At 38.3% G+C, this 12,590-nt stretch overlaps 1 protein-coding gene and 1 long non-coding RNA gene across 3 annotated transcripts; one reads left to right on the forward strand and one right to left on the reverse strand.

The window, feature by feature from the left end:
• Window positions 1-2,410: 2,410 nt before the first annotated feature.
• On the reverse strand, window positions 2,411-6,726 carry LOC121868338. Its single transcript, XR_006089377.1, has 3 exons — window positions 6,589-6,726; window positions 5,745-5,818; window positions 2,411-2,870 (listed from the first exon to the last, which is right to left on the reverse strand). It is a non-coding gene; the product is annotated as an uncharacterized LOC121868338 (long non-coding RNA).
• LOC121868337 (NAD-dependent protein deacylase Sirt4-like) lies at window positions 6,631-12,527 on the forward strand. Of its 2 annotated transcripts, none has more exons than XM_042368836.1 (6): window positions 6,631-6,729; window positions 8,272-8,707; window positions 9,480-9,684; window positions 10,011-10,153; window positions 11,515-11,696; window positions 12,084-12,527. In XM_042368836.1, exons 2-6 carry the CDS (start codon window positions 8,363-8,365, stop codon window positions 12,214-12,216), a joined length of 1,008 nt encoding a protein of 335 aa, XP_042224770.1. In that variant the 5' UTR covers window positions 6,631-6,729; window positions 8,272-8,362; the 3' UTR covers window positions 12,217-12,527. The 2 variants fall into 2 exon arrangements, with proteins under 2 accessions (XP_042224770.1, XP_042224771.1); XM_042368837.1 differs by having other exon boundaries at window positions 6,643-6,729; window positions 8,420-8,707.
• The last annotated feature ends 63 nt before the right edge of the window (window positions 12,528-12,590 follow it).

Genomic DNA, 12,590 nt, shown 5'->3' on the forward strand with positions numbered 1-12,590 from the left:
TTGCACTATTTATATATCTGAGAGATATAACGATAAATAAATATACCTTTAATCATATTTCTAGTGTCATCACAACCTGAACAATGAAAAGTAGATTTTATTTCCAACAGGAAAACATAAGTTGGGGTGTTGTGCTGACTGATTGCTCTGTTCTCCTATTGGCTGTAATTTGGTGGATTTACATTTTAGTCCACCAATCACAGTTAAGTAAGGGATTGCTGGACTCATGCAATATATATGACATCAGGATGAAGCCTCTGGGGCGCCGTTGCCCCAGGGAGGGCCTCTACGGGTGCTGTTACCCCTGGGAGGACCGCTGGGACGCTGCCGCTCTTGACAAAGCCCCTGGGTGCGCCACCATCGCTGGGAGAGCCCCTGGGGGCACTACCGCCCCTGGAAGGGCTCCTGGGGTCGCCAACGCCCCTAGGAGGTTCCATGGGAGCACCCACACTCCTGGGATGACCTCTGACCCCTGGCTTTGCTAGGGCCTCTGGGGCCTTTGGCCCTGGTAGTAGTACGAGTTCCTGGTCCTGGTAATACCATGGGGCCACTGGGGGCCTGGCAGGGCCCCAGGGGGCATCCCGGTAGTCCCATGGAAGCATGGTAAGCCCTCTTGTACTCCTCTATGGCCCCCTGGTAATCCCATGGGGCCCCTTTAATTAAAATATTCCAGTCGTCATTACAACCAATAATTACCCCGCAATCGAATTGTGGACTATAAATTCGTAACCAGCATGTTCAAGAGCACTGGAGCCTGTATTTGGGGTGCACTTTAGTCTATTTTCTCTTTTAGGTCCACATACACATGCAACTTAAAGGAAATCTTGCACTCAGGATGGAGGTGAGAAAGGAAACTCAAAATTGTCTTAACCCAACGTATATTGTATATACAATGCTGTAGGTTGGTGGAGAGTTGTGTGGTTGAGGAGCTTCAAGAGAGTTGGTGTTGTCAGGTGGAGAAGGCGGAGTAGAATGACCTTTACGGCGAGGCAGGGGGGTATTTATCCAATCCTCCCTACTCAAGGATGCAGGCCGTGGTGTGAGCGGCGCTGCCGATTGGCTGATGGTGAGGACAGCTGCCAGTGAGGGAGGGTGGCTCGAGTAGGCCAAGCACCTGTAGGGAAAGTTAACCAATACAATACTCCCCCTCCCCTCCGGGCGCTGCAGGATGCTTCTTGTAAGCATAATCGCATCCCACGTGCGAGGCATGGCAGGAAGGGGTGCGAACCACTCGGCCGCTGAGTGACAACTCCGTCGAATGGCTCATAATCTGTGGGAGAATCAGCAGGAAAAGCATTGGGAGTGGGAGGGTTGTACATATGAGAAGGGTGAGCGGTGGGAGGAATATGCGAGGAATGTGATGGTTCTCTCGCGGCAGATGCGAAGTCCTCGGGGGCGCTGGGTGGGATGTCTGGGTCTACAGGGCCAGGTGCAGGATCATCAGGAGCAGGACCAAGAGCAGTGGGTACCTGAGGATGAAAAGACGGCACCAAGAAATGTTGTGGACGAGGTGGTGCTGCAAGTAGCAACGGTGGGCAGACTGGTGAAGGAGGCGCAGGCGTGGTTTGCTGGGGGTAATGCTGGGCTGGGGCACCATCGGGTAAGGTGTAATTAAAATCTTCCAAGCATCATTACGACCACTAATTACCCCGCAATCGAATCATGGACCTATGATTCAGAGTCAGTTGTCTTTCACATTACTAGATTTTATAAGTATTCAAATCAACTAGTATCATCAGCAAGATTCTATTTGAGGGATAAGATTCATATACTTGGTACTATATACTGTAAATGTTGTAAAAGTTGACCCAAAGTGATAATATTGAATTTCAAGCTGAATGTGAAGTTCATTCGTACTTCACACCAATAAATAATGGGTGTACTGAATAAGACCATCATTATAAATACAGTACAGAAGTTCATTGCTTCTCTATAAGGTTGAACAGACCAAAATACAGTTACAACAGCCCACTTCAGGTCAGCTTTCATTTCAGAGACAAGCTCATACTTATAAGCCCTAACTATTGTAAGTTATCAACTTTACTTTTTTTTCACCCATGAGCCAAAGTTGAGTGAGCCTGTTCAAAAATATCCCCTACAATGAGTAAAGCCGCTACATCACAATTAAAATAAATATATTTGTAACCTGTACATGACAGCTACGGTTGCACAGTAATAAAATTAACAAGTCAATAATATTTTTCTATACAAAATATACCACAAGTATCTATCATGAGCAAGGATCCAACTACACTATTATTACTAACATGATCTATTCTTTCTTGGTCCCGATTTCTCTTTTAAATCCTCCCTCTCCAAAAAAAGGCATATTATACATACCAATGGCTTTAAGTGTGACAGGTGGCACCCACATGGGGGCTAACTGATGCTCAGTAACCTGATAAAAAAAAGCCAAGACAAATTTTCAGAAATAAGTGTCAACACTCAGATAGTATACAGTACAGTACTATGAAATATAAACTAAATTATTTTCTTTTCAACTGATGTCGAGTAGAATGACTTCGTCTTAAATGATCAACAAATCAACAATATAAGCAAAGTTTATGCTGCTTTGTTAGGTTTCGTGTTCTTATAACTCTGACTTGTATAGTTTACTAAACCTCATGAAGAACAATGATGGTAAATCAATAAAAGAATTATGTAAAGATAGTCCATTATTTGTCAAACAAATGTATTATTTTTTTTATGTAAAACAAAACTCCATGTCTCATCTACACATTTGTTTCCCACTCAAGCTGCTACACCACTCGTGAAATGAACGTCCACCTTTATGACGTCCTCAAACTGCACAGTACTGTACTACACTTCCGTTGGCCCAAGTCTGCTACACAGTTCCACCATTTCAGACACTGCAACCCAAAAAAATAAATATAAAGACACGAGAAAACCGCTATCATAAAATCTTTCTACAACGAGATAACTTAAACTATAATTAAACAAATTCTAAAGTAAAAATACATCTTGCCACAACAACAGCCAAATTCATGTGAAGCCGGAGATAAATGATGATAAAAGGTTAAACTAAAATCAAAATGACTGAAAACAAAACATTATTAATACATAGTTGAATAATATATATACATAGATAGACGGTTACACGAGTATAGATGGATACTCAACTGGGAAGCAACTCAAGCTGACCATGGATAGTACAGCTATTATTACCACAAAGCAAGAACGAATATTAACGTCAAGAGAGTTGTTGGTCATTTATCCAACAAATACGAGTCTGCCATCGTTTGGCTTACACGATGAATATAATAGATAGATAGATATAGATAGATAGATAGATAGATATAGTTACTGTGAAAAACCTCTTGTACGAAAAGAGATTTACATTGAGTCAGTACGGACCAGTAAAAGTGAGTCCGAATAAACTGAAACTCAAGGATACGAAAATTTTGGATTGTGCAATAAGTTAAGTTATTGGAAAATATTACTTTGAAAGATTATCTACATTATTGCTGTCTGTTGGTGAGTTAATATATGCTTCTGTGAAACTGTTCTGCTATTAGTGGATGTTATTTTCTCGTACGGTAATTCCCATAATATAACAAGTATTAGCTCGATCTTAGCTTATTTGTATCGCCTGAATATTACCTCCACCCAGCTTATTTCAACTTAACGGCTACGCTACGGTACGACACGTATAATATTTCATTCAGATACTCCACGTAGAGTTGAGGGGTTTAGTAATCAGGTGAAATAGGCTGGGGGGCTAATCTTCAGGTGATCCGATGATATCTCTAACAGCGACAGGTCAACAACTCGAATGACTCCAGCCGTCTTCACCTGTCATGCTGTACGATAATTAAAACAAAAATTCCTTCTTAAATCACATTAAACTTAAACTAGACTTCATTACCAGTATGTAAACTAAATAGTTATTAATTTTAGAGTATTTTATAACCATCTATTCTAGTAATCTAAAAGGAATACGATGTTTTATATACAAAGTACAGTAATGTGTGACTTGGCTACTCGAGCAGAGCAAACTGTCGTAATGATCGACTATGGTCGCTACTGTGTCGTAAACCAACTAAATTTTCATTATTCTTATGGGTATCACATCTTTGTTGGCATGTACAGATTTATCACTAAGAATTAAGTTTTATATAGAAATAAAATTAATGTAATGGTTTAGGTTGTACCATAATTCGTTACAATACACACCCAGGCCAATTACAGGCTTCTACTGTTAACAAATGCATAATACTACCCGCCTTATTAATATTAGTAGTAGTAGTAGTAGTAGCTGGTCTATACTGTACTGTATATACAAGATATTAGGCATTATTTAGGTAAACCCCCGACAATACCCTCCCTTCTTACGCCACCAATACCCTCCCTTCCTACGCCAACAATACCCTCCCTTCTTACGCCAACAATACCCTCCCTTCCTACGGCAACAATACCCTCCCTTCCTACGCCAACAATACCCTCCCTTCCTACGCCAACAATACCCTCCCTTCCTACGGCAACAATACCCTCCCTTCCTACGGCAACAATACCCTCCCTTCCTACGCCAACAATACCCTCCCTTCCTACGCCAACAATACACTACCCTCCCTTCCTACGGGCAACAATACCCTCCCTTCCTATGCCAACAATACCCTCCCTTCCTACGCCAACAATACCTTCCCTTTATCGATGTTTTTTTCTTCATAATTTACGAACATAAATTTCACACACACACACACACCTCACCACTGTCCCCGAGGCGACAGTGAAGCCTTACATGCATGGTACAGTACTCGTGAACACCCACACCTGGACGGAACATCAGCTCCAAAACTGCGAGGACATAAATGCCGTCATCTTCAAGAACTTCTACCCTCTTTATCTCGATAATATCCTACCCCCTGTTTTTTGTGCGCTAATGATCTCTCTTTCTCCTTCTCCCCGTCGCCCTCTACCTCCTTTTATCCATAGCCCGTAATTATCGCCAACAAAACCCGTAGCTGCCCACATTTACGTCTAATAAATCATCCGCCATAAATTCACCTGTTTCACTCCCGCCATGGTTCGTCTTGACGTATACACACACAATTTACACAAATAATAAGTCTTGTAAGGTAGGGGTGGAGGCGAGAGTGGAGAGCACCGAGTCAGTCACCTGTACACTGAGCTGCTGGAAACAAACTAAATCGTCGGGTGAGTTTTTTTTGATCGAAGTTAATAACGTTCAGTCGATCCAGACCGAAACAGTTCGAACCAACCGAATCATAAAGTTTGAACCAGCGACCCAAGGGAGGAGGGACGGAGAAGCCAGGCTCTTGCTGACACAAATATGTGTTATTTAAATAAGTTGGTTTACCATTATGTATTAATTCTTAACTGAGAGAATGTGTCGTGTATCGTCGAGGTTAGCAACATACTAGAACTATGCAATTAGTTAGCCATTTTATTATATGTTGTATAAGCACAAATATGTATTGATAACTTCTTCTGTGTTAATATTTACGTTAAAGTCAGTGGGTATATTTGTTATGTCGCCAAAAACATGGCAACAAATAGTATACTTTAAACGGTAAAGTTTGTACAAGTTTAGAAACAAAATGATTGAGATCTGCACGTTTCCGAAATGCTGAAAATTATGATAAAATTGTTAAGTCTACAAAAATTATGTTGTGAAATTTGAATTTGTATGGTGTATATAATGAAATATCATTATATCATGCATAAGACTCAGGATAATATAATATCACAATCTTTTATTATACATGAGGAGAAGAATACAGCATCACGAAGCCATATTGACGCTTCCGGACTCAGCCTGTCAACACCCAGCAAGACGCTGGAAGTAAAATTTACTAATTAGATTTCACCACGATGAACATTCCAGTTATTATTATCATTAAACCTAGTGCTATAACCATAATTAATTAAGGTTGAGCAAGACAAGTAGGTACAAAAATTTGATTTATTAAACGAAGAACTATAACAGTCCTTCGTGTAACGGAACTACTCCAAGGTGGACGGTAATTACCGAATCTTCCAAATTATTGTTAACTTCTTATCTCTCATAAAAAATGGGAAATATCTACTTTCCGGAAAAGTTGGTTATCTACTTTCCCGAAAAGTAGATAGATTTTCTACTTTTCGGGAAAGTAGATAACCAACTCTCCCGGAAAGTAGATATTTCCCATTTTTTATGATACAAATTTCCCGTTTTCTATGATAATCTACTTGGCAAAATTAGGTAATATTTCCCCCAAAATTCGAAAATCTACTTCCCCGAAAAGTCGATAATCTACTTTCCCGAAAAGTAGAAAATACTTTGGCCAAAAATACTTTTTCTCTCTGAACTAAAATTTAATGTGCCTAACTATTTAAGTACATCCAGAATAATACACAAGCACCAAGAAATGACCTCGAAAACCCATAAGTGGCGAGTAATTAGCATTGCAAAAGTAATTAAAATATTCTAAAAATCATTTGAACATTTTCTAAAAGCCATTTGAACAAGTTATAATCAAGATATCAAATTTTGGTTCTATAAACAGTAAGTATCTATTTAATTCAGCATATTAATACATTTTCATAATAAATCCGGATTTAACTCACTCGTTCTCAAATCCGGATTCTAGTTGTTTAAATAAACATCCTCCTCAACCAATCAGCGTCCAGGGTGGCCTGTTGACCTCTGGTGCTGCACTGCTATTAAATTAATTAAAGGATCATTAATTAACTCGCCTCTTTAATCACGTGAGTAATAGTCTAATAGACAAATGAGACTAATATATTTTACTTAATAGATAATACAGTAGGTATGAGGCTATTGTAGATATTTATTGGGGAAAGAAAAATGTTTACGTGTAGACTGATGGAGGGCCAGCTAAATGTTCTGTAGTACTGTACCTATTACGTAAAATGACTGGTGTAATATAGTAGTTAGTTGCTTGTACAATATATACATAAGATAATACCTGAGAACAGCACTACCACCAGAAGTTGTTTGATTTCGTTAATTTTTTCCCACATGATTTTTTCATCATAGTAAGTATTTTAAGAGAGTCGACATTTACTGGAACCTAATAGAACATGACCTAACCAACCAAAGAAACCTACCTAACTTTGGTTAATATTCGTCCATTGGCTATCTGCAGGTTCCCCGCCATGTTTACCTGAAGTTATATTTTTCACTTAAAGTTAGTTGTCTCTTCATTTCCTCCTCCTTGTAAGTTAGGTTAGGTAGGTTGGTTCCTTGGTATGAGAATACATTTTCTTTTGTGTGCATTTTTGGTGAGTTTTACTCAAATCTGACCTCTATTTTTTGTGTAAATTGTTTGATAAAAATGAAAATGTTAATTTTTTTTTTCAAAAACAGCTAATTTGCACAAGAAATGAAGGTCATATTTGAGTAAAACACACTGAAAAAAAAAAAAAACCTATTCTCATACCAAAACCTGAGGACAGCCAATGGAGGAATAGTTACCCTAATTTACCTAACTTCCTAGCCTTTGGACCCTGTGCCATTTTAAACAATAAGTACTAAGTTGGATATCTGATACTAATTAAAGCCACTTTGTTGAAGCGTTATGGTGTAATTATACGTTATTTCTGGATGTAAGAGTATGCTCAGAATCAGTGGGTCGGTGTAAACAAACTGAACAGACAAAGGTCAATATTAGCTTTTATCCGAATAGGTATATCAAATTTTTTGCCATTATCATAAGAATTATTTTTTAGTTTAGGATAAATTTTCTTCTTTATCATTTCCTGCGCAAATTTATATTTTTCGAGTACAGTATTTTAAATGGTAAGACCTTCCCAATTAACAACAATATTAGTTGCTCAAAGTGGGAAGGGCTTTGAAGTAGAGGGAAAATGTGGGTTAAAATACTAAAATTAAACACCAAACAAGATCTAAATATAGTTTTTGCTTGAATTTCATGCAAAGTGACTCCGTGACATGCTGGTTAAGGATATTGGTCTAAATTTTGAAATTACAGTAATTAATTTTAAACAATGACCTTTTGAATAACTACAACAGAATATTTAAGATCACAAAGTACATATCTTTTGTCCATCACCACTTGCTTATTACTAAAAACATTTGTCTCTTATACTGCAAAGTTTTCTGGTGTAACTTGTGATTATTTTGCTGTGGCCTCCAGTCTTAACAACTTACTCTTGGTTAGGTTAAGTTAGGTTCGGTTAAAATGATGAACCTCTACCTCAGTTATATAACTGTCTGTGTCATTGTGTAATTTTATTGATATTTCTTTAAAAAAAATTTCCCCCCAGCTAAGGAATGTTGAACTGTACCTCAAGATGGAGATGATCAAAGCTGAGATGAAGATGATACCACAGTACTGCAGTCAGTTATAGTGCCAGCATGTACAGTGTACACTTCTACGTGTATATGAAACCTTCACTTCCAGTATTGTTACAGGTACCCAACTCAGCCCAGAAAACAAAAATGTTCAGAAGTCGTACTTTTTGGGTTAAATTTCAAGGAAGTGGGACTGTCAGGTGGTGTTGCACCCAGTTCGCCTATGTTCCAAAACACAGACCTTGTCAAGACCAGGCACTGATCTGCATGCAAGAGTTTATGGACAGTACTAGAAAGTTATTTGTGCTTACTGGAGCTGGCATCTCAACGGAGAGTGGCATCCCGGACTACCGCTCTGAGGGAGTTGGCTTATATGCTACCAGCACCAAGAGGCCAGTACATTTGAAGGTAAACTTTGTCATTTAAAATTATTCTTGTCCCTCTTCTGCATATGCACACACACACACTATCTCATTCATATAATGCAGTACAGGCAGATAAACCCAGAGGTGCTCAGTACTCTACAGTATATGTAATGTCTTCACTATTAATAACAAACCAACCTTACTGTTTAAACACATTAGTTTTTACATTCCAGTAAAAAGACGTCATTCGGTCAAATAATTATAGATATAAAATTAAAGTCAACAGATCCTTAATCAGCATGTTTAGGAGTACATATATTGAGATTTTAAGCAAAATCGGTGAGATCAAGATTATGGCCGAAAATACTTTTTCTCTCAAAATTTAAATTTAATGTGTCTGACTACTTAAGTACATCCAGAATAACACATTTGGTTTAAATCTGCCAATCCTTCTTTGAAGGCCTGTAGTATGAGGGGGGCCATCAATATGTTAAACACTGCTGGTGGGATGGTTACCCAGTCCAGTAGCTGAAACAGGAACAAAAGAATGATGTTGTACGAGGAGTAAAATTCAATGTACCATTTTGATCAAAGTTTTTAACATGTACAGTATCACAATAGTTTAAATTTCCACCATAGTGACTATTACTCCTTATCCATTCATTGTTTTTGGGAGTTGGGAAACAAGAAATTTAGTTAGACTTTGTTGTAAATTAATTTACAGTTCTTTGTTTGTATTTAGTAAAGAAATACTATAGTATACCTGTACATATACTGTATATGTTTTTAAGTCCGAATAACATTTTATTTTGCAGATCTTCAAGGAATCATCAAAAGCCCGACAGAGTTACTGGGCAAGAAATTATGTAGGATGGCCACGTTTCTCATCATTTAAACCAAATGTAACACACACAACTCTGGTAGAGTGGGAGAGGAAGGATAAAGTTCACTGTGTGGTGACACAAAATGTGGATCGGCTGCATCACAAAGCTGGGAGTCACCATGTTCATGAACTTCATGGTATCTTGATTTTGGTGTTAATTTATAAGTTACAGTATTGTATAGCCTAACATGGTACAGTAATAGTAGCTTAACATGATACAGTAACAGTAGCATAACATGGTACAGTTGGTCAACCTCAACACAACCCCAGTAAGGTCTCCTGTTGTGTTATTATAAAGGATCAGTTATGGAGGATTGAGAATCACACCAAGGGGAAATGTGAGAAAGAAATGACAATAGAGTTTGTGGGCAATTGGAGAATGCCTGGATTTACTGATAAATATAATAGGTTGTTGGAACATTCTATCATCAATCATGCAGTAAGAGTCAGTTTTTATCAACAGGTACAGCTTTTAATGTGATATGCATGAGCTGCAATCAAACGTTGCCTCGTCACAGCTTCCAGACCAAACTGAGGGACAGCAACCAACACATGTCTGCACGGTACTTGGAGATACGTCCTGATGGTGACGTAGAGCTGACCCAGGTGACCCCTACTTTGATCTGATCAGTTTGTTGACAAGAGGTCTTTTTTGTGTCATCAGTTGCTGGTTATGGTAGCTATATACCGCACCTTAACATGAGACATCATGCACTTGCTCTTAATTCAGTAAACATACTGTATACAGTATGACCAATTTTCATATACCCTGTAAAATAAGTTAAGGAAGTCAAAACAACCTCTCGAATTATTTAGTTTAATACAGTATACTGTATATAATTTTGCTCAGTAGAAGTAGGTCTCATACACCTGACAGCCAGTTAGGTGCAGTGTATTGATATTGAAAATTTTTATTTAGTCAGTAAAATACAGATTAGAGCAGATGATAATACTACTGTATTGACATGGCTGAGCCAATTGAGAACCCGAGCTCTCTTAGTGGCACCTTATACATACTGTTCATTTATATCAGGGAATTATTATACAGTAAACCCCCAATATAACTTGTTAATTGGAGGGAAGGTCGGTCCATTAAAGCTAAAAGTCCGTTAGAATGATGGACTTGGTCTGTTATACAGTAAACTCTTGATAACTCGGCACTTGTGTAGCTCTGGCCTTGCCGAGTTATCCCAAAATCCGACTTATCGAGGCGCTTTCCCCCTCCTACAAAAACACAATAAAAAATTATTGACTCATATTTGTGTTCCTGTAATTACTAAATGTAAAAAAGTAACACTTAACAGCACTGCAGGTGAAGATAGGAAGCATCATAGTAGGTGACACAGATGCATGGTGGGTGATACAGAGGCATGGTAGGTGATACAGGTTGCCAGATATGCCGAGATTTTCCCAAATAATTTTACATATCTCAGCATTTCCCAAGTTATACAAATACATTCTGAGACCATATCCATGCCGAGTTATATGAAATGCCGAATTATCAAGAGTTTACTGTATACCAACATAGTCCAGAGTGAATATGATCATTTTACTGTGCTTGAAGAGCTTCTATCACAACTTTATGCGAGGGTTGTGTATCACTACCATTATAATTCTATTCCTGCTTGTTTAGTGGCTAACTATAGTACCTTTCAGGCATATAACTCAATAAATGTGTGTGTCAGGGATGTGGAGTGGTGTAGTGAACAACTTAGATGGCTAGGTTCATGTGAGCTGTGTGGCAGGGTCACATGTGCCCAATTACCCTGCTTACGAATACATATGGTATTTGATACACTTGGAATTTTGGTATTTATAATAAATACAAGCATATATTGATTTCATGCTAGTCTAAAAAGTAGAGCAATTACTGTTAAACTTTTTTAGGTGAGCAAAGTGCTGCCATAATTTTAATATGAAAAGTGGCTTTTAAAGTCATGTATAAAAATACTGCATAATATTTTCAGGATGAAGTTAATAGTTTTCAAGTACCACCATGTGAGAGATGTGGAGGAATCCTGAAGCCCGATATAGTGTTCTTTGGTGATAATGTACCAAGAGGTCGTGTGGAGAAAGTCAGACAGGTGCTGGCAGCTTGTGATGGCCTGTTAGTGCTTGGGTCATCATTGTTTGTATATTCTGGATACAGGTAAAGTTTCAAGTGCAATATATGTACGGTAATTTCTCATACTACATAGTATTATTAGTAAGAGTGCTAATGTTTGAGGGTAGGAGGGCCAGGGGAAGGCAGAGACTGGGATGGATGAATGAAATTAAAAACTTGGTCCCCAGAGAGATACAAAACCTTAGATGATTGGTAAAAACAGCCCGAGAACATTTGAGTGGAGGACTGTGGTTGTCAACCCTCAGATATAATGGTGTATACAGATTGATTGATGCCTACAGTATGTTGCTATAACATATGTGTGTGTGTGTGTGTTTAGTCTGTGTTTGTTTATTTGGTCTGTGCTTGACCTTTGTGTGTGTGTGATTTGTGTGAATATTTATGCATTTATGTCTGTATTTCTCCCAATAGATTTATCCTTCAAGCATTAGAGTCAAGAATACGGGTGAGCGCAATTAACATTGGGCCAACACGAGCTGACAAACACTTATCCTTCCGCGTGGATGCTCGTTGTGGAGAGGTGCTGCCACGGCTGGTTGTCTGATACTCAAGATAGTAATGGCCGGGAGAAGCTGTAAATAGTTATATAAACACTGTACAGTAATATACATATATACTGATGGTTGTTAAGAAGAGTTACCTCTGTCAATAGTCAGGAACTCAATTTAATAGTTTTTTCTTTTACAAACACATCAGGTAAGACTAAATGTTAATATTAATCATACGTCTGGTAAAAGTGTGAATGACAGTGGGCGAGAGTGTAGGGAGAGGTTTGCAGGAGTAAAAATTTAATTATAATATCTGTACAGTGATAAATTAATATTATACATACCTTCAATAAAATGTAAGATTCCACTAGTCCAATTAATTTCCCATAATGAAACCGAGTAGTGAAAATGGTCTCCAAAAACTCAGGTC

This window comes from Homarus americanus, unplaced genomic scaffold (assembly GCF_018991925.1).
Source record: "Homarus americanus isolate GMGI-L3 unplaced genomic scaffold, GMGI_Hamer_2.0 scaffold19318, whole genome shotgun sequence".
Taxonomy (NCBI): Eukaryota; Metazoa; Arthropoda; class Malacostraca; order Decapoda; family Nephropidae; genus Homarus; species Homarus americanus.